The sequence below is a fragment of the Bos indicus x Bos taurus genome, chromosome 13, assembly GCF_003369695.1.
Source record: "Bos indicus x Bos taurus breed Angus x Brahman F1 hybrid chromosome 13, Bos_hybrid_MaternalHap_v2.0, whole genome shotgun sequence".
Taxonomy (NCBI): Eukaryota; Metazoa; Chordata; class Mammalia; order Artiodactyla; family Bovidae; genus Bos; species Bos indicus x Bos taurus.
Window position 1 is genome coordinate 55,538,281 of NC_040088.1, and position 22,777 is coordinate 55,561,057.

The following is a 22,777-nucleotide window of genomic DNA, read 5'->3' on the forward strand; positions in this document are numbered from 1 at the left end:
GAAGTAATCTATACACACAGAAAAAAAATCTCCAGAAGCAGTGCCTGCTTCCCTGTGATATTAGGATTTAGCCTCTATTCAAGGTTCTAGGTATATGAAAACATGTGGTTTCAGTTCCAGGTACAGGACAATACATGTTCTAGTGAAAACTAGGATATTTGAGAGAAGAAAAGAGATGAGGATGTAAGCGAAAGGGAAGGAGAGAATGTGGAGAAGACAGCGAGCAGAACGCTGAGAGGGATCCGGGAACAGCAGGTACCTTCTCAGAAGCGGAGACAACAATTAGGGTCAATCAGCAGTTGTGTTTGAGCACCTGGGGCTGGGCCAGAGGGACACAGACATGATGGGGACATCAGGCAAGAAAAGTGAGTGATAGGGGTGGGGTGTGCGAGAAGCGCCATGGTTGGTTTCCTGGGAGGGCAGAGAAGGGCTCAGACTGCTTGATGCAAACAGGCTCCCCTGATGAGATCAATTCCACATGTGAGAGGAGTTTTAAGAATGAAGAGTTATCCAGGCAAAGGAAGTGAGAAGGGACTGAAGAAAGAGTCCTGTCATTTCCCTCAATTTTGGAGTGGGACTGAGGTTCAAGTCTAAATCAAAGAATGCTTGATGTATGACAGAAATCAAAACAATATTGTAAAACAAACATCAACAATTAAAAATAAATAAATATATAAAAAAGAATGCTTTAAACAAGCCTTGACTGTTGGCAGGTCCCACGTGTGCGAACCATACTCCATGCAGGAAATGATTTCTGGCTCCTAGGACACCTCTTTGATCTGACCTTGCTGCACTGATGCAAACCATTTTTAGCTTTTTAGCACCTCTGCCCAGGTCTCTAGACTTGTTCAGGTCCCCCCAAATGTTTGTTTTTGCAGATTATAGTGGAGGTAACGTTTAACATTATTATCTACTTCTGAGCGTATTATTTGAATTGAATAACACGGGAGACTATTATGGATAGTTTGTGTCCAGCAAACTTTAGAAGCAACTTTGAATAGAAATTGTGATCACAAGGCATGATTTCTGGAGCAGTGGGCTTGCTAATGGTCTCATTGTTTTAGATCAGGGGCAGTAAACTTTTCCTGTAAAGGGCCGGATAATAAGTATTCCAGGCTTTACAGGTCATAAATTTCTGGCATAACTACTCAACTCTGCCATTGTTGCAAGAAAGTAGCCAGACAGTATGTCAACAAGAGAGTATGACTATGTTGCAATAAAACTTTACTTAGTCAAACAGCTGACAGACCAGTTTTGGCCTGTAGGCTGCAGTTTGTCAAAATCTGCTCTAGATGACAACTAGCCACTTATCAGGGACTGTTATTCATCCCTTTAAACTTTATGACATCCGTTGGCCCTTTTCTTTTTGTCCTGAAACCCTGTCTAGGTTTCAAGATGCAGACTTGGGCTGTTGTTATCACACAGCTAATGGTTCCCTCCACCTCCTGGCTTTTCACTGTAAAATAAGCTTAGTCAGTTTTCCTTATTTACACACCACACTCATTTCTGCCTTTGCCCTTTTATTCTCATACAAAAGTTATGGCTTCCAGGTGAAGCTTACAGTCACATCTTTCCAAGGCCTTTCTCAAGCCTCCTGGCCCTTTGGTGTCATCCTTTCCTCTTATTTCCAGCACTATTATTTCTGTCCTTTACTTGTTATATTATGAATTCATCTTGTTACATGCATATCCTGTCTAACTAGACCACAGGCTTTCACGGATCTGACCGTGCTTTATGCTTGCCTGTTCCCTCATGCTCAGCCAAGTGCCCTAGGCCAGAGAAGACACTTACATGGCTGCAGAAGACAACCATGATGAAATAACACTGAGAAGAGTTATACTGTTTAAGGCTGCTATGTTAGGAAACAAACCAAAAATTTTAGGACAATCTCTGTTTGGAATATTGTTACTTATATGACCAAAAACTTATTAGGATAATTATGAATACATTTGTATTTTGTGGCGAGTTTTAGATTATAAATAGAAGTCTTTGTGTTTGGTCAGTTTTTTTTTTTTTTTTTTCCCCTAAGTGTAAATAGATATTTGCCTTATATAGTTATGAGAAAGAAAAATTTTCCCGAGAAATCTAGGTGTAAGAACTGTCCTTTTTTTGAACCAAGACAATCGTGGAGGCACTTATAGATATATGGGTATTCCTAGGATATTTAAATTCAGGTTAGAGAAAAGGCCTGGCAGTGCACTAGTGGGTAGATGCAGCTTTCTCTTCTGATCCTAAAAAATGCCTAAGGCTAAAATTTAGACCAGTCCCTGTGCTCCTTCTGGGTATCTCCCCCCGCACCCCACCCCCCCACCACCAGGTGGTGCTAGTGGTAAAGAACCTGCCTGCCAACTTGGGTTCAATCCTTGGGTTGGGAAGATCCCTTGGAGGAGGAGATGGCAACCCACTCCAGTATTCTTGCCTGGAATATCCCATGGATTGAGGAGCCTGGCGGGCTACAGTCCTTAGGGTCGAAAACAGTGGGACACAACTGAAGTGACTTAGCATACACTGTGCTCCTTCTGCATATGCCCCATGAATACTATATGCACCTTTTTGGAATTTTTTTTTTATGTGTATTTTTAACCTGAATCACTACCTCTAATATTTACTTTAATCTATTTTTTCATGTAAAAGGACTTTGGCAGCGGCATGTTGGCAGAGACAGGTGGTAGAAGGGATGCTCAGAAAAATTTTGCTGTAATTTAACAGTTAACTATAATGGCACCCCACTCCAGTACTCTTGCCTGGAAAATCCCATGGACGGAGGAGCCTGGTGGGCTGCAGTCCATGGGGTCGCTAAGAGTCGGAAACAACTGAGTGACTTCACTTTCACTTTTCACTTTCATGCATTGGAGAAGGAAATGGCAACCCACTCCAGTACTCTTGCCTGGAAAATCTCATGGACGGAGGAGCCTGGTGGGCTGCAGTCCATGGGGTCGCTATGAGCTGGACACGACTGAAGCGACTTAGCAGCAGCATACGTACTATATTGCTTCCTTGCTGTTGATAACAACACTGATAGTTCCTTTTCAATAGTCAGTTGGTATGTGGAAGGATTCAGACTGATCTAGCATTAAAATATTAAGAATCAGTTTTATGTAAATTTAGATAACATCTTTTTGATAACATGTAATCAAATCACATAACATCTGATTCTCCTTAGTGGCATTGCTATTAACCTTTCATCTAGTTATGTCAGTCTTTGATCTTTTGACTATTAAGTTTTTTCCTATCTAGACTCAAGAATAATACTTCCCTTTCAGTGACATAATTTACTATAAATGACAGAACATTATTCCTGGAGTATTAAAACCATGTAATAAACACAGCACTATATTTTGTGTAAGTATTATGATCAATTTCACTAGGGAATTAAAATCTGGATATAGAACATAATGACAGGCTTATTACATGTAGTACTGTGTAGTGGCAAAGAGTAAAGATAACCTTGGGCTCCATGTTCAGTTATGCTCCTTAGAAGCCTTGTGATCCTGGGTTATTGAACCTTGTCTTCTGGAAGATGGTGATACAATATACCTGATGGAATTTTGTGAGGATCAGATGAAGTAATTTGCATGAAGGGATCAGCATAGCACCAGCACATAGTAAACTCTCAATAAATGGTAACCTTACTATGTGCATAACACCAGGTATTGGGTGAGGATATCAGCTCTGCAGGAGCTTATTTAATAGAGTACTTACATGCATATTTAGAACACATAAGTAACTATAAAATAGAAGATAAGTACTGGAACAGAAATAAAGTACTTTGGAAATTCAGGAGGGAAAGGTCACATTCTGTGGGATTCATGGGGATGGTATTTGAGATGGGTTTTAAAGATGGGATATTCTTGCCCAGAAAATCCCATGGATGGAGGAACCTGGTAGGCTACAGTCCATGGGGTCGTAAAGAGTCGGACACGACTAAGTGACTTCACTTTCACTTTCACTTTAAAGATGGGGTAGGAGTTCACTGGAAAGAGACTGTAGGAAGAGAGAGATGAATAAGGAAGGGCCTTTATATGAAGGATACCACATAAGCAAGTGCACATAGGTGTATAAGTTCAGGACAAGTTCAAGGAACAGGGAGTGATTCTGTTGGCTAATATCCATAGGGGAACAGAGTGAGAGAAGGCTCAGAATTTTGGCTATGCCAAGTGTTAACTGCCAATGTGAAGAGTCTGGTCTGGATTCAGGAGGGAATGGATGGAGTTTGGGGCACTCTGGAAATAAGCCTGATTTTTGCTGTATTTTGGTAACTTGACCTGGAATGTATAGAATGTAGTGAGATTTTAGTGTATATAGAATGTAGTGAAATTTTCCTTCAAGCAACTTCTTCACAGGATAGCAAACCCATGGAACCTCTACTACTTGGTATCACACGTGACTCACCTCTTTGAACGAGATAAGCCTGCTGGTCAGCGTCACTTGCTCTCGCCCCGTGACGGCTCTGCATTTCCATCAAGGTCTGCCTGCTGGGATAAAAAGTAACGTTATCTGTGAAACCTTGAAATATGACAACATTAAGCAGGCATTCAACAGAAGTATGAGAAAAAAGAGGTAAACTACAAAGCCAAGGTTCATAGAAACCAGAACTTATGAGTAATTTGAGTTTTAAATATGACTGGCACTAGGACTGCTGCTGCTGCTGCTAAGTTGCTTCAGTTGTGTCCGACTCTGCGACCCCATAGACGGCAGCCCACCAGGCTTCCCCGTCCCTGGGATTCTTCTGGCAAGAACATTGGAGTGGGTTGCCATTTCCTTCTCCAATGCATGAAAGTGAAAAGTGAAAGTGAAGTCGCTCAGTTGTATCCGACTCCTATCGACCCCATGGACTGCAGCCTACCAGGCTCCTCTGTCCATGGGATTTTCCAGGCAAGAGTACTGGAGTGGGGTGCCATTGCCTTCTCCGGCACTAGGACACAATGTAGTAAATATGATTTTTTAAAAATCAGGAAATAAACAGAATGTCAATCGATGGGAAATAGGTTGGAAAAAAGTGGCATATTTCTAAAGCAGGACACAACAGAGCAAACAATGAATTAAATCTGCATATACACACAGATTTATAGATATATATATATATAGTTATATATATATATAAATAGTTCAAAATCAGTTATCTATATAAAACAAGTTGCAGAATAATACCTTTAGTGACAATTTTGTAACCTATGCACCTTGTTCTAAGAAATTAATATTACCTTGTTTTAAGATATTATATAGGTGTGTATATATGCAAAAATACAAAACAGCTGGAGATGCTACACACGAGTTCCAAGCACTGTGGGAGAGGGAGAGAGGATTATACTGAGGGGTAGGGAGAAAGGAGACTGCAACTTCATCTACAGTTCTTTTTCTTCTTTTTATAAAATATACTTTAAGCAAATAAAAGAAATATTAGTAACTGTCAATCCTCGATGGGTAAGTATTGGCTTCCCTGGTGGCTCAAATGGTAAAGAATCCACCTGCTGTGTTCATGGATCGGAAGAATCAATATAGTGAAAATGAGTATACTACCCAAAGCAATCTATAGATTCAATGCAATCTCTATCAAGCTACCAACAGTATTTTTCAGAGAACTAGAACAAATAATTTCACAATTTGTATGGAAATACAAAAAACCTCAAATAGCCAAAGCAATCTTGAGAAAGAAGAATGGAACTGGAGGAATCAACCTGCCTGACTTCAGTCTCTACTACAAAGCCACAGTCATCAAGATAGTATGGTACTGGCACAAAGACAGAAATATAAATCAATGGAACAAAATAGAAAGCCCAGAGATAAATCCACGCACATATGGACACCTTATCTTTGACAAAGGAGGCAAGAATATACAATGGAGAAAAGACAATCTCTTTAACATTTGGTGCTGGGAAAACTGGTCAACCACTTGTAAAATAATGAAACTAGAAAACTTTCTAATACCATACATAAAAATAAACTCAAAATGGACTAAAGATCTAAATTTAAGACCAGAAACTATAAAACTCCTAGAGGAGAACATAGGCAAAACACCCTCCTACATAAACCACAGCAGGATCCTCTATGACCCACCTCCCAGAATATTGGAAATAAAAGCAAAAATAAACAAATGGGACCTAATTAAAATTAAAAGCTTCTGCACAACAAAGGAAACTATAAGCAAGGTGAAAAGACAGCCTTCAGAATGGGAGAAAATAATAGCAAACGAAGCAATGGACAAAGAATTAATCTCAAAAATATACAAGCAACTCCTGCAGCTCAATCCCAGAAGAATAAATGACCCAATCAAAAAGTGGGCCAAAGAACTAAATAGACATTTCTCCAAAGAGGACATACAGATGGCTAACAAACATATGAAAAGATGCTTGACATCACTCATTATCAGAGAAATGTAAATCAAAACCACAGTGAGGTACCATTTCACACCAGTCAGAATGGCTGCTATCCAAAAATCTACAAGCAGTAAATGCTGGAGAGGGTGTGGAGAAAAGGGAACCCTCTTACACTGTTGGTGGGAATGCAAACTAGTATAGCCACTATGGAGAACAGTGTGGAGATTCCTTAAAATACTGGAAATAGAACTGCCATATGACCCAGCAATCCCACTGCTGGGGATACACACCGAGGAAACCAGAATTGAAAGAGACAAAAGTACCCCAGTATTCATCACAGCACTGTTTGTAATAGCCAGGACATGGAAGCAACCTAGATGTCCATCAGCCCACGAATGGATAAGAAAGCTGTTGTACATGTACACAATGGACTATTACTCAGCCATTAAAAAGAATACATTTGAATCAGTTCTAATGAGGTGGATGAAACTGGAGCCTATTATACAGAGTGAAGTAAGCCAGAAAGAAAAACACCAATACAGTGTACTAACGCATATATATGGAATTTAGAAAGATGGTAACGATAACCCTGTATGCAAGACAGCAAAAGAGACACAGATATATAGAACAGTCTTTTTTGGACTCTGTGGGAGAGGATGAGGGCAGGATGATATAGGAGAATGGCATTGAAACATGTAAATTATCACATGTGGAAAAAATCACCAGTCCAGTTTTGATGCACGATACAGGGCGCTCGGGGCTGGTGCACTGGGATGACCCAGAGGGATAGGATGGGGAGGGATGTGGGAGGGGGGTTCAGGATGGGGAACGCATGTACACCCATGGCAGATTCATGTCAATGTATGGCAAAACCAATAAACTATTGTAAAGTAAAATAAATAAAACTGAAAAAAAAAAAAAGAAAAAGAATCCACCTGCAATGCAGGAGACTTGAGTTCAATCCCTGGGTCAGGAAGATCCCCTCAGGGGACCTTGCCTAAGGAAATGGCAACCCACTCCAGTATTCCTGCCTGGAGAATTCCATCAGCAGAGGAGCCTGGTGGGCTACAGTCCATGGGGTTGCAAAGAGTCAAACATGACTGAGCAACTAACATACACACCTTGGTGTGTGTTATTTTATTCTCTGTATTTTTATGTTTCTTACTCCTCTATATTTTGTTCTCAAAGGAAATTTTTAAAGATAGAAGTAATTTTAGCAGTACTTTCTTGTAAAACATATTACAGAATTACTTAAAGTATTAGGAATATTTCATCTATGACAATGACAGGATATGACTGGAACCCAGATTATTATGTTTTTACAATTTATCTAGAAGCAGAAACTCAATCAGGTTCCCACAAGATACTGCCAAGCCTTTTAAAGTAAACCAAGTGTCAGGAACACCGTCAGGCCAGGTGTACTCAAAGCGAGTCTTGTAGCTCAAACAGCTAAAACACTGTGGGTCCCTCTCCCACAACCTGGGTAATCTGTACTCCAAGTCTTTCCCTCATTTACCTGCCTCCATCTTCGAAAGCATTGTTTTCTTTCAGTAGAACTGCCAGCTGCAATGCCAGCTGCTCCTTTTCTTCATGAATCTTCTCTCTTGCTGCTCTTTCAGCATGAAAATCAGAACAATAAACCTCCATCTGTTAGAGGGAAAAAAAAAAGAGAAGTTACTACCCAGACAAATGTGGATTCTCTACAGCCTATCTGCTGATAAGTAGAAGAGGCTGTGCTACATCCTGTGACACGTCTTACAAATATTAATAACAGGTACATGCTCCTGCTAGAAACCAGTGTAATGACCATGACCATGTGAGTGAGCCATCCTGAAAATAGATCTTCAAGTCCATCCTGAGTATAGCCTCATGAGAGACCCTGAGTCAGAATCACCCAGCTAAGCTGCTCCCGGATTTCAGATCCATAGCAACTGAGATAATAAAAGCTTGTTGCTTTAGCTGCTTCATTAGGAGAATAATCTGTTACCTCTAAATAAATAAATATTATGCTATAATATGTAATTTCTTCATTGTTACAAAATTATAAAGTAAAAATGAATGCCTTCATAGTGAACTGAGCATTATTTTAATACCAATTTTTAACTTTCTATATTTTCAATTAGATTTTCCTTTTCAGATTTAGTGGTTCTAGGATATATTTTTTATCCATTATTTTAAAAAGTTAATAAAAATTTAAATATTCTAATCACAATTTTAGTTGCCAGAAAAAGTATGAAACAGATCATTTTAAGGGACTTCCTACCATTTGTGAGTGCTCTAACATTTTATAGTTTTCATTGGTAGATCATGGGCTTTTTTTGAGTCAGACATAAATCTGTGTTAGAATCTCATTTCCATCAAGTCATTAAGTTTGAGCCAGTAAGAACTAGGCCTTTGTTTTGTCCATCTCTATATCGCCAACATTGCTTTTAATTACATAAGCAATGAGGTGGTAGGAAGACTAATTCTGCTGCTGCTGCTGCTGCTAAGTCACTTCAGTTGTGTCCGACTCTGTGCGACCCCATAGATGGCAGCCCATCAGGCCCCCCGTCCCTGGGATTCTCCAGGCAAGAACACTGGAGTGGGTTGCCATTTCCTTCTCCAATGCATGAAAGTGAAAAGTAAAAGTGAAGTCTCTCAAAGACTAACTCTACCAGACATCAAAACATTTGTCAGGCCCAATCAAAGGAAATATCTGAAAAAGCTCAAGTTGAAATTCTATTCCTGAAGAAATAAAACCAAAGCTGTAAAAAGTGAAAGTTGCCAGTCATGTCTGACTCTTTGTGACCCTGTGGACTATACAGGCCATGGAATTCTCAAGGCCAGAATACTGGGAAAGGGTAGGATAGCCCTTCCCTTTTCCAGGGGATCATCCCAACCCAGGGATTGAACCCAGGTCTCCCACATCGCAGGTATATTCTTTACCAGGTAAGACACTAGGGAAACCCCAGAATACTGGAGTGGGTAGCCTATCCCTTCTCCAGCGGATCTTCCCAACCCAGGAATTGAACCAGGGTCTCTTGCATTGCAAGTGGATTCTTTACCAGCTGCGCTACCAGGGAAGCCTATAACTACAGTATCAGGCCCAATCAAACAATCAAAGAAAATAACTAAAAGAGCTCAGGTTGAAATTCTATTCCTATAGAAAAACTAAAGCTGTAAGTCCATTCAACCACTTCTATGCCACTATGGGCAGCAGGTAATGAGTATGTATATAGGGAATAGTAAACTTCTGGTATTGTTACATTGAAAATAATCTGTTTATCAGTTTGGCAAATGTTTAAAAGAGTAATGCAAGGATATAGGGAAATAGGGGCTTTCAGCTACTTTTGGTGAGCAAAAAATTTTGATTAAGCACTTCTGGAAGACAACTTGGAAATAGTTATTTAACTTAAAAACAATCTAACCCAATGACCCAACCATTCCATTTCCGTATCTTACTAGAGATTCCACAAATGCACAAGGATATACATACCAGAATGTTCAGTTCAGCATTGTTGATAAAAAGCAAAAATATTGGTACAAGCTACATGTCCATTAATAGAGGGCTGGTTAAATATATCAGGGTAATGCACACTTTGGACACCATACAACTGTTTTAAAAAGTACATATGGCTGTGAATAATAACATGGAGAGATATCCAAGATAGGTCAGGAATGAAAAAGTAGTACAATATGTATGGCATGATCCCGGTTTTAATTACACAAGCAATGAGGTGGTAGGAAGACTAACTCTACCGACATCAAAACATTTGATTATTTATAATGAGACAGTATGTACCAGACCGACAATGTACAAACAGCCCAATGGAACAGTGTAGAATCCAGAAATAGACCTGCGGGTACATTAACATAATATGTGACAGAGAGGGCAACAGAGTCCTTAAGAAAAGACGACCTTTTAAATAAATGGTGCCAAATGGATATTCATGTAGGAAAAAAAATATGAATCTTTACCCTTACTTCATTGCATATAGAAAAGCTAACTTCAGATATTTTTGTATCTTAATGTAAAAGACAAAACCATAAATCTTTTAGAAGTCAACACAGGAGAATATATTCATAGCCTTGAGGTAATGAAAGCTTTTAAAACAGGACACAGAAGTACTATAATCAAATGAAAAGACTGATAAACTAGACTACGTTAAAATTAAGAATTCTGTTCATCAAAAGACATGCTCATGAGTGGAAAGGCAAATCACAGAGTGAAGAAATCTGCAAAAAGCACTGGAAAGGGCTTATATCTGGACTCTATAAAGAACTCCTATAAAATTAAGAAAAAGCCAGCAAACCAGAAGAAAACTGGGCAAAGACCTGATCAGGCACTTCACAAAAGGAGATCCTTAAAAGGCCAGTAAACATTTCAAAAAGTACACTTTCAAACCAGCAGGGAAATGCAGATTAAATGAGACACCATTATAAACCCACCAGAATGGTTAAAAATTAAAATACTGATAATACAAGTATGGGTCAAGGTGGATGTAGAGCAATAGGAACTCTCTGCTGATGGGAGTGAAACCTGGTAGGTAGATCCACTCTGGAAACCTCTTTGGCATAATCAATGAACACTGAGTAACCTGCCTACTCTAGGAACAAGCAGTTTTGCTCCTAGGTGTGTACCCAAAAGAAATGAGTACACAGATGAATAAAGAGACTTGCGTAAGAATGTCAGAGCAACATTAAACACCAAGCCCCAAGCTGGGAATGATCCAGCTGTCCATCAACTATAGAATGGATAAATTCAATGAGCAGTACACTTAGAAGTGTGGTATGCTTTCCACATGTGATAAACTTCAGTAAAAAGGTTTTTTTTGAAAATATATTAGCATAAATAGTGTAAAATCAAAAAAATATATCTTAAGCACCACCACTTTCCTGTTTGAGAATATAATCAAGGTTGGCTTCCCTCAGCTCACTCTTGGGAACGAAGCCTACCTGAGCCCTGAGGACAGCCATGGTCTCCAGGTCCTTCTCCTGCTTGGCAATGGTCTGCTTCATCCCATCCATTTGGAGCTGCTTGGAAGCCAGGGCCTTCTCTGCCAGTTCTAGCTTTCCACTCAGTTCCTGCAGCACCACCTTATCCACTTTTTCTGACTGAAAAAGATAAGCTTATTCTGGACTTGGTTTTGAAATAATTCAACCTATTTTAATAAAATGTAACATGAAGGCTTAAATTAAAAATTTACTAGATCTTTAGAGAGGAACCATATTCTAGGAAAATTAAACAAAAAACAAAGTATATTTCTAAGAATATAAACTCAAAGACCCCTTCTAATTCAAAGCTCCCCTGGTCTTTACTTATTCCCACTTTTGTCAGGTAAAACTGACAAAATTGTAAAATATTTGAAGTGTAAAACGTGATGATTTGATATACATATACACTGTGAAAGGTTCCCCCAATTGGGTTAATTAACTCATCTCTCATTCTGACGTATCTATCCATGGTGTTTAAACTATCACACCATGCTGGGGACATTATTACTAAGTTAAGTTGCAGCCCAAGAAGTCCAGGGTCTCAAGTTCACTGACAGAGGCAAGCTAGCCTTGTGAGACCTCCCAGCAGCAGTCTTACTATACATCCATTACTCATGTAGAAGCCCATACTCGGCTTTCCTGCAAACTCACCCACCATTAGAAATGCTAACAGCTTACTCCATGACCATAAGGCATGCACCCCATCTTTGACTACATGGCACATTATACATATGCGGCAGGAGTTATGAACCCTTAGACACAAGAAATCAATTATAAATGGAAAAAAAAAAGATATAAAAGGAAAAAAAAAAACCTTTGAAACCAGACTTAGTTAAGGAGTAACACAACTACCTCACATATTTACATAAAACGTTCAATAGTTCCATTCACTACTAGGCTATGAAAATAATTTTTTTTCGATGAGTACCTCTCTCCTTTTCAGTTCCTCAATTGTCTTCAGTGCATTATTGTATTCTTGAAGAAGCCTGTTGTGTGTCAACTGTAGAGTGCCTAATCTGGACCTATTTAAAAAGAAATTAAAAAGGAAATCTTGGGGAAAGTACATCGAAACTTAGTCTTGCCTCCCAACTTTCTTCTGAATATTCAAGTAGCAAAATCTCTTCCACCTTTACAATCCCACCACCTACTAGCATATTCTTACTCTCAAAGAAAATGATTTTTCTTCAAATAATCAAGATAGACTACAAATAATTTTCATAATTGTTAAAATAAAACTTAAATTTTATCTCTTCAGAAAAGTCTACTAATTCTCCTTCAAATAAACAAAAGACAAAAAATAAATTTAATTTATTCTCAAATGATTCCAACTGCATAAAACTGCTCTTCTATCTTCTTTCAGCAAGTAGCCATCCAGTCATCGCACACTCACTTTTCATCTTCTGTTTTAGCTTGTTCCATTTTGATTTCTGATCGCATGCTTTCCACTTGGAGCTCTAACTTTTTGTTTTTATAAACCAGCTCTTGTTTTTCATTCAGTTCTGATGGGCTTGCAGAATTTTTCCTTTCAAGGGCCTGACATCTAAGAAAGAGCAAAATTTCATGAGGACAAACAATGTGCCTTCACATTTCTCAGTGGCTTTTAAACAGATTCTCAGATTATGTAGCAAATACAAAGAATTTCATGATGACATTCTTCAAAAATTTAACAGTACAAAATTAAATATTTTATCCTTCCTGCTTTTTTACTAGAAGTATTTCTGAACCGTTATGACTGAATATAAAAATATACAGATTTTTATAGAAGAAGTTTATAGGCTCTGTTAAGTACAAAAAATATGGTTTCTGATAAAGATTCAGGAGGAGAGAAGGAAGTGCTTTAAGTCCTTTTAAAGATCAGACTGAGAATTTCAATGTAATAAGAGCAAAATGAGCCAATGGCTGCTGTGTGTAAGGCATTAATGCAAAAAGCATGTTAAACATTAGCTTACTTAATACAAAATTTGAGTTATGACACACAGTTTACAAATGATAAAACTGAGGCACAGAGAGGTTAAATAAATAACTTGTCCAAGGTAATACCACAAATAAGGGGTAAATCTGTATTTCAACCTGGGTCTGTTTATCCAAAGTCCTTTGCATCAGCTGCTATGCTGTCCGTAATACTGTACAGCCTTGGTCAGTGTAAGTCCACAGAAACATACATTTGTATATTGTGCTGGAAATATGCTTGCCAATTAATCTAAGAGAACAACATCAACTTAGCTTTTCTAAATTTGGGGCAACTCCTCACATCAAGAGAAACAAGCAGATGCAAAATTCTCTCAATTTAGATATTAGCCTTTATAACTGATAGAAAATCAAGTTTTTTTTCCCCCTAAATCTCATTCAGGTTCTTCTTGCCCTTTGTAGTTTTCTTTTATGTTTGTTCACATCAATGCTGTCAGCTTACATAAGTCACAGGAAATCTGAATCACTGTTTTTTCAGGTCCACATATATGCTTAAAATGCCCCCGAAAAGCAGAATCAGAGTCCCCTGGGTCCATTCCCCCAAGGACTTCATGGTTATATATTAACCGGAACATTGGTGTTTTCTGAATTCATATTTCAATTAGGTGTCTTTTTCTTTTACTCAGTAATAACACAGTAACAAAACGATGTTTTTGTATATTTGTATATATACAAATATATTTTAACAAAATATGTTAAACAGTACACTTTTTGAAGGGGGGGGGTAAACATTATCTCTCATTCTTACTTTTCTTGAAGTCTCTTCTTCATTAGCTCAGCTTCACTGAGTTTCGTGTGAGCTTCCTGAAGCTCCTTAAACAGGGTTGTCACCTGAAGGTTCAGTGTTTCCACTTCACTTCCAATCTGTCATCCAGGAAATTCCAAACATGCACTTATTAGAACTTAAATGAACCTCTTTATGAGGAAACAGTGTGAACCAGTGGCGTCTAACTAAGCCTGTGAACTGATTGAACTTTTGGCACTTAATACCCCAAATATCTTGCATGGGAAAAAAAAAAAAAAGCTTTGGATACAACTCTGTTTCCTCATAGAGCATTAACTGATCGATTGGATACTCTTGTGATAATGCCTTTATCATAATCACAATGGACCCTGACCACACTTCAGGGGATCACAGATCACGGTGCTGTCAAAGCACAACCTACTTTACCCAGCTAGCAACTCACGCCCACATTCCCTGACTGTTGTGTGTTTCTAGTTTACTCAGCTGTTTTCACTGTACTGGCTTCTTCCTGGCAGCTCTAGAAGTTTTATCAATGAGTTTTACAGTGCCAGGGAAGTCTCAATACTTCTTTATAATTAGTTGTTCATTAGTTTTGGTCTCTTCATCTCAGTTTTTAACATATTCTCCATTCTCTTGAAAGTAGGGGACTCAGCTCAGAGCGTGGCATACAGCAGGCATCTGATACAGGCTTGTTGAGTAAGTTAGCTAAAGTGAGTGTTTCATGTAAAAGCCACAGTGGGCTACTGTGGGTCTTACAACTTCCTGCCCTCATCACCTTTCCCTAAGCTTTGCACTGTGTTCGCAGGTTACAAGGCATGTTTCTGAGTTGTCACACAAGTGTATATAAATATGTATGTAAACAAATGTCTTTTTTGTTCAAACTATTATATTCAAATGAGTAGTGGGAGAGAACAAAGACCCTTCAATTCTACCTGAAGTTTCTGGATCATATCCTCAAATGATTTCATTATATATTGGACAAAATTCCTTTCTCAATTTGTGGGCCTGTTCACTTAGGAATTCTGGAGAGGAAATCAGTCAGGAAGAGATAAAGGAGTGATTTCCTACAATCACTGGGATAGGAATACATCTCACTGCAATTTATAGTGAATGAAATTCAGATCAGGACAAGGAAACAGGAGAGAAATAGAAAATATTCAACATGACAAATTCTCCTCTATTTCTAAAGCCACAGAGCACACGACCTGGCTGCAGTGCCCTCACTACCCTCCATCCACTGAGAGTGTGGTAACAGTCTTAGACTCTGAGTACCCACAGTTTTGGTGTCTTTCTCCTCTTCTTTCTCTTGTTCTGTGTGCTCCTCTGTCTGGGTCTCAGTCTCAGAATGATCCTTGGCTTTCTTTTCAAAATCAGAAATTCTAAAAAATTACAGAATATAGAAAAGTTACTTTTTCTTTGGCTTCCAGAGGAATACAATTGCAGACGCATTAAAAAGAACATTGTCTAAAATTTGGATAAAGGATGAACGTTTTCAAAATCTCTTCATATGCACTGTATTAGCTGTGGTTTTGCTTTCAACCAGATACTGGCTGGAACCGATTTAAGGGATGAATGCACATGGAGGTATAAGATGGGTATACTTTATCTTGAACACTGAAAGACACTGCCTTTTCCACATCACTGTAATGCACAGAACTGTTTTTTTAATTTGTATTTTTGTGCGTGTATGCACGTGTGCTACATGAGAGTGGGTGCCTCTTTATAAGGATTCAGCAGAGAGGGAATCCTTATACTTGTTATAAGAAGATCCATCTAAGTTTATGAGGTCCTAAAACAAATATAGCAACATTCTGATACTGAATCAAAGTCATATGAAAACCATCTCAATACAAATGGAATAAAAAGAAACCTGTGATTAAAGATGGTAGATTAAATGTATGCATGTAATTTTTCTCCCACCCTGAATGCCACTAAAATGACTTTGAAAGAATGGAAGAAGAACATCCAAAGGAACTGCACCCTCCCTCCACCCCTGCCCAGCAAAAAACAGAAGATGAAAGTTGGTCAGATGTGTCAGAAAGCAGAAAAAGAAAGCAAGAGTGAAGGGTGAGGAGGCAGAGGGAGGAAGAAAGAGATAAGGAAAGAGAGACAAATGGCAAAGAGGAACACCAAGTTAAGAAAATGAGAGGACTGGTTCAGGAGTCCAGTTCAAAGTAATAGTCATTGCTAGAATGAGAGAATAGAGAAAACTGAGGGTAATTAAGTCAAGATCATTTTTCAAGAACTGAAGAATGAATGAGGCCAAGAGTGTCCAGAACAAATGGATGAAAACAGGCCCCTGACCAAAGCACACGTGAGATGTCAGAAAACTTGGGATGGAGCAAAGAACCTTTGGGGGAGAGGACAAACAAAAGAAGTTTTATGCCAAAAGATCAAGAATCAAAATAGCAATGAATTTCTCAGCCTCAACACCAGGAGCCAGAAGACAATCAAGTACTAATGCTTTCAAAATTTGGTGGGAAAATTATATCCAATATATCAAGAGAATTCTGTATCTAGCAAAACTATCTGTTAAGTAAAAAGGTAGAAAGAGAGATTTTCACATACGCAGATTTCAGAAAATAGCCTCCCCATATATTCTTTCTTAGTAAGTTAGTGGAGATATTTAAAGATATTTAGTGAGTAAGATGGAGAAGGCAACGGCACCCCACTCCAGTACTCTTGCCTGGAAAATCCCATGGACGGAGGAGCCTGGTGGGCTGCAGTCCATGGGATCGCTAAAAGTCGGACACGACTGAGTGACTTCATTTTCACTTTTCACTCTCATGCATTGGAGAAGGAAATGGCAAGCCACTCCAGTGTTCTTGCCTGGAGAATCCCACGGATGGGGGAGCCTGGTGGGCTGCCATCTATGGGGTTGCACAGAGTTGGACATGACTCAAGCAACTTAGCAGCAGCAGCAGGATATGGGGTAAAGACTTACAATTCATAGCCATCATTCCTTTTCACCTTTGAAAAGAACTGACTATCAAATAAGTCATTGGAAAAACACTGATTTCTTTCAGATAACCCTCATTCTGAATAAATAACTTTTTTTCATATTTTAAGAACAGATTTTCTTATACTTTTTCAACTGCTTCAGTTAGAAAGTGCTATAGTTTTAAGATTAATGAAACATTTATAATGTCTGAGAGAATTATGTATGTATATTATATTTATGTATACTTTAGTATATGCTATATACAGTATACTGCTGCTGCTGCTGCTAAGTCGCTTCAGTTGTGTCAGACTCTGTGTGACCCCATAGACGGCAGCCTACCAGGTTCCCCCGTTCCTGGGATTCTCCAGGCAAGAACACTGAAGTGGCTTGCCATTTCCTTCTCCAATTCAGGAAAGTGGAAAGTGAAAGTGAAGTCACTCAGTTGTGTCAGACTCGTAGCGACACCATGGACTATTTATGACTAAATGTTGCAATCATTGGAACCCTAAAACTGTTTCATTATGCCCCCTTGTCTTATGTGGTTTAGCACTCTGCATTTCTAAGAAGTTCATTCACACATAGAAATTCACTGACTTCACAACTCTATAAGGTAAATAAATTTTATCTCAAAGTGTGTGTGAGTATGTCACATTCTATGAGGTCAGTATTTCTCTCATACCAGAACCAGACAAAGACATCACAAGAAAACTATAGACCAACACCCCTTAGGAACACACATGCAAAACTCTTTACTAAGAAGGCTAGCAATCCAAGCCAGCAATATAAAGCAGATCATATATCATGACCAAGTGTGATTTATCCAGGAATGAAAAGTTAGTTTAACATCAGAAAATCAATCAATATGATACATTAATAGAGGTTTAAAAAAACACACACAATCATCTTCATAGACTCAGCAGAAGCATTAACAAAATGTAAAACCTTTTCATGATAAACACTACAACCAGGAATAGAAAAGAGTGTTTCAACTTGACAAAAGCATCTATAAAAAACAAAGCTAATATCACCAATTTAGTGGTGAAAGACTGAAAGCATTCCCCCCAAGATCAGGAACAAGACAAGGATATCTACTATCTCTACTTTTATTTAACATTGTACTGGGCAATCATGGAAGCAAAAAACAAATAAATAAAAGGAATAGTGGTTGGTAAGGAAGAAGTAATACTATTTCTTTGCAAATGACATGGTCTTGTATAAAGAAAATACTAAGGAATTCACTAAAAAAAAAAGATTAGTGCTAATAAGTGAATTCAGCAAGGTTGCAGGCTACAAGATCAATATACAAAAATCAGTTATATTTCTCTACACTAACAATGGGACAGTAAGGATACCAAACCAGTCAATCCTAAAGGAAATCAACCCTGAATATTCACTGGAAGGACTGATGCTGAGGCTTTAGTACTTTGGCCACCTGGTGTGCAGAGCTGATACTTTGGAAAAGACCCTGATGCTGGGAAAGTTTGAGGGCAAGAGGAGAAGGGGGTGACTGAAGATGAGATGGTTGGATGGCATCACTGACTCAATGGACATGAGTTTGTGCAAACTCAGGGAGATAGTGAAGGACAGAGGCACCTGGCATGCTGCAGTTCATGGGGTTGCAAAGAGTCGGACATGACCTAGCAACTGAACACTAACAATGAAAAATCCAAAAATCAAATCAAGAAAATAATTTCATGTATTATAGCACCAAAAAGACTGGAATACATAGGAATTAATTTTGAATAAGAACTGCAAGACCTATATGCTGAAAACTATAACACATCATTGGAAGAAATTAAGGATGACCTAAGGAAATGGAAAGAAACCCATGTTCATGGATCAGAAGACTTCATATTGTTAAGATGGCAATGTTCCCCAAATTGATCTCCAGATTCAATGCAATCCCTAACAAAATCCCAGCTTAAAAATAACAAACTTATTCTAAGAGTTATATAAGAAAAACAAGGGACCCACCAAAAGAATCTTTTTAAAAGAAGAACAAAATTGGCAGACCTACATTTCAGAATTTCAAATTTTACTACTAAACTAATTAAGACAGTGTAGTATCGCCATTAGGACAGACACTTAGATCAACTGAACAAAACTGAGCATTTAGGAATTAATCTTTACATTTGTTTATGGTCAACTGATTTACACCAGGGGTGTCAGTGAGAAAAAAATTATCTTTTCAACAAATGGTGTCAGGACAAATATGTATCCACATACACAAGAATGAAGTTGGACCTTCACCTTACACCATGCACAAAAATGCACTCTCAACATAGAGACTTAAATGTAAGAGCTAAAACTATAATAAAACAATTAGGAGAAAACACAGGAGTGAATCTTTGTGGGTTAGGCGGTGGTTTCTTAGCTACAATGCCAAAAGCAGAAGTGACCCAAAAACCAAACAGATAAATTGGATTAGAGCAAAATAAAAAAGAATTTTGTGCTACAAATTATACCATCAAAGAAATGAAAAGATTATTCACAGCATGGGAGAGAGTATTTACAAATCATATACCTCACGTCATTCAATAATTAAAAGACAGTCTAAACTTTTTAATGGGCAAAGAAGAAGATGCACATATGGCCAACATGCATATCCATCACTGGGGAAACAGAATCAAAATCACAATGAGACACCACTTGACGTCCACAAGGATGGCCCTAATCAAGAAGTCAAACACCAAGTGTTGGTGTGGATGCTGGTGAGAATGGAAAATGGTGCAGCCACTGTGGAAAACAGCTGGGTTGTTTTTTAAAATATTAGACAGACAGTAACCATGTGACCCAACAATTTAACTCCCAGGTACCCAGCAAATTAAAAAACTATGTCCACACATAAAACTGTGCATGAATGTAGAGAGCAAATATTATTCATAATAGGAAAAAAGTGGAAACAACCCAAATGTTCATCAAATGATGAACAGATAAACAAAATGTTGTCTAGTCACACCATGGAATATTATTCAGCAACAAAAAGGAATGAAGATTGACACATGCCACACCATGGATGAGCTTTGAAAACATTATGCTAAATAAAATAAGCCAGTCACAAAAGACCACATGTTGCATGATTTGATTTGTATGAGAGTCCAGAAAAGGTAAGTCTATGGAGACAGAAAAGTAGATTACCATGAGGAAAGAGGAATGAGTGCTAATAAGGGACTTATTTGGGGGAAAAATGTTCTAAAATTATAATGTGGTAAAGACTACATAACTCTGTGACTATTCTAAAAAAAAAAAATAAAACGTACACTTTAAATGGATGAATTTTATGGCATCTTAATTATATTTCAATAAAGCTTATTTAACTTATATGCAGAGTACATCTTGAGGAACGCTGGGCTGGAGGAAGCACAGCTAGAATCAAGATTGTCGGGAGAAATATCAATAACCTCAGATATGCAGATGACACCACCCTTATGGAAGAAAGTGAAGAGGAACTAAAGACCCTCTTGATGAAAGTGAAAGAGGAGAGTGAAAAAGTTGGCTTAAAACTCAACATTCAGAAAACTAAGATCATGGGATCCAGGCCCATCACTTCATGGCAAATATATGGGGAAACAGTGGAAACAGTGTCAGACTTTATTTTTTGGGGGGCTCCAAAATCACTGCAGATAGTGATAGCAGCCATGAAATTAAAAGACGCTTACTCCTTGGAAGGAAAGTTGTGACCAACCTAGATAGCATATTGAAAAGCAGAGATATTACTTTGCCAACAAAGTTCCGCATAGTCAAGGCTATGGTTTTTCCAGTAGTCATGTATGAATGTGAGAGTTGGACTGTGAAGAAAGCTGAGCACCGAAGAATTGATGCTTTTGAACTGTGGTGTTGGAGAAGACCCTTGAGAGTCCCTTGGACTGCAAGGAGATCCAACCAGTCCATCCTAAAGGAGATCTGTTCTGGGTGTTCACTGGAAGAACTGATGTTGAAGCTGAAACTCCAATACTTTGGCCATCTGATGTGAAGAGCTGACTCATTTGAAAAGACCCTGATGCTGGGAGGGATTGGGGGCAGGAGGAGAAAGGGATGACAGAGGATGAGATGGTTGGATGGCATCACCGACTCAATAGACATGAGTTTGGATAAACTCTGGGAGTTGGGATGGACAGGGCGGCCTGGTGTGCTGCGGTTCAAGGGTTGCAAAGAGTCAGACACGATTGAGCGACTGAACTGAACTGAAAGCCATTAAAAAAGCAATGTATGCATTTTCCATGTTGCTTATTTCCTTCCTTATTACCTTTCTTTGGCTTCCTTGAGGGCAACTTCAAGTCTCTCCACCTTCTGGTTTCCTTCCCTTAGACAATGCAGGAGCTGGCTCACAGTTAATTCCTCAAACTCCACATAATTCCTGGTACCTTCTGCAGATTTGCTCCTGCATCAGGACAGCAGAAAGGTTAAAAGGTTTCAAGAGAATATGAAAATGTCGGAGTCTAAGGATATTACTGGAACTAGTTAAAAAGAACAGCTTTCCAGAACATTCTCCAGTTAATTCTCATTTACAGACCAAACACAGCTGGCCTGGTGACAACCAGCGTCTGGGTCCTCCACGCTGTCCGGGGAAGGAGTGAGGCTGATGAGTTGGCTGACCTTACTCTGCACATGCTCACTCCCTCCACGTGGTCACAGTGTCCACGGCACCAGACCCCAGGACCCACAGAGCCAGTGGAGCAGAGGCAGCCCCGGTTTCGGAGCCCTGCTTTCCTAGAGGACTCATTTCCAAGAAGACCACAGTCACACATGTGCTGCCTGTGGTGACATGCAGACCACTGGTCTTCCTCCAGCTTGACAGAAAACACCATATTCTCAAGTCAGGAGAAGAAAAAGCATTTTTGTTTTTGGTTTCTAATAACTAGAGCACAGAAATGTAGGCCCTGTTGGTATGTCGAATATATTTCTTGACTTCAAACTCAGATTAAATCAAGAGGCAGTCAATGATGAAGAAAACCACGGCCATCACTGCAGTAACTAAACATTCTGGAAAGCTACACTGATGCTAATAGCAGCTATGCCTTCAGTAACCTACCCAAGTTCACACATCTAACAAAGAGCCAGGATTCAGGATTCAATCCCAGTTCCCATCACCAAAGCTCAAACTCCAACCCCAGAGATCAATCTCTGACTCCTTAAAATACTTTCAAACAAGGTAAAGAAGCTGTTATTAAAACACAGCTGTGTGGTTTAAAAGAAGAAGTAGTATTCACACAGCTATACATGGAGAGGAAGTGGCTTAGAAATTTCAAACACAGCTTTCTTCCTTCCCACCACTTTCAGGAAAGTCTTCTGATATTAAAAAGGCAATACGGGGGGCAGGGATAGTTATTTCTAACTAAAAAAGGGAGTAACTTTCATTTCTGCCAACTGCCCTGTTTGGTGAAAGAAATCTAATCCTGATATGCTTATAAAAAAAACATTTTTATAAGTCTATTCATCAAATTATAGAAAAAAGATATTAAAAGTCTCTGAAGGAAGAGATGCTTAGGGAAATTTCAGGTAAATCTTCTTAAGCAGATTCATACAGTAGTAACCTGCTTACAGGGGATGAGCTAATAGTACATTCTAGGTCACAGCTACTTGTAAGAGACTCAGGTGCCCAGATCCCCTGTCATCGCCTCCTTAAGGTCCCCCTACAATTTAAGATAGCTGTCTACTAGGCACAAGTCTACTGAAGACTCCCCAGGTAAGATATCTTGGCACTTTCAAAAAAACAGCAATCACCCAGAGCAACAACAGTCATTGTGATGGAAGACTATCCTATATTAGTCACTTTGCCTTGTACTTGGGAATGAACAGGGAAGCGAAAAAGGAAACATTGCCCTTATCAGT

At 38.8% G+C, this 22,777-nt stretch overlaps 1 protein-coding gene across 5 annotated transcripts in view; it reads right to left on the minus strand.

Annotated features, from left to right (window-relative positions):
- The window catches only part of OPTN (optineurin), a 40,278-nt gene that overhangs the window by 1,613 nt on the left and 15,888 nt on the right, over positions 1-22,777 (minus strand). For 4 of the 5 annotated variants that reach the window (XM_027559923.1, XM_027559924.1, XM_027559925.1 and 1 more), the window contains 8 exons: positions 21,192-21,326; positions 15,281-15,383; positions 14,008-14,123; positions 12,682-12,831; positions 12,220-12,313; positions 11,253-11,411; positions 7,834-7,964; positions 4,393-4,475 (listed from right to left, as the gene is read on the minus strand). In XM_027559923.1, the coding sequence (XP_027415724.1) occupies positions 4,393-4,475; positions 7,834-7,964; positions 11,253-11,411; positions 12,220-12,313; positions 12,682-12,831; positions 14,008-14,123; positions 15,281-15,383; positions 21,192-21,326 (971 nt within the window). The remainder of the gene's footprint in view (positions 1-4,392; positions 4,476-7,833; positions 7,965-11,252; positions 11,412-12,219; positions 12,314-12,681; positions 12,832-14,007; positions 14,124-15,280; positions 15,384-21,191; positions 21,327-22,777) is intronic. The other variant, XM_027559928.1, reaches the window with a different exon arrangement.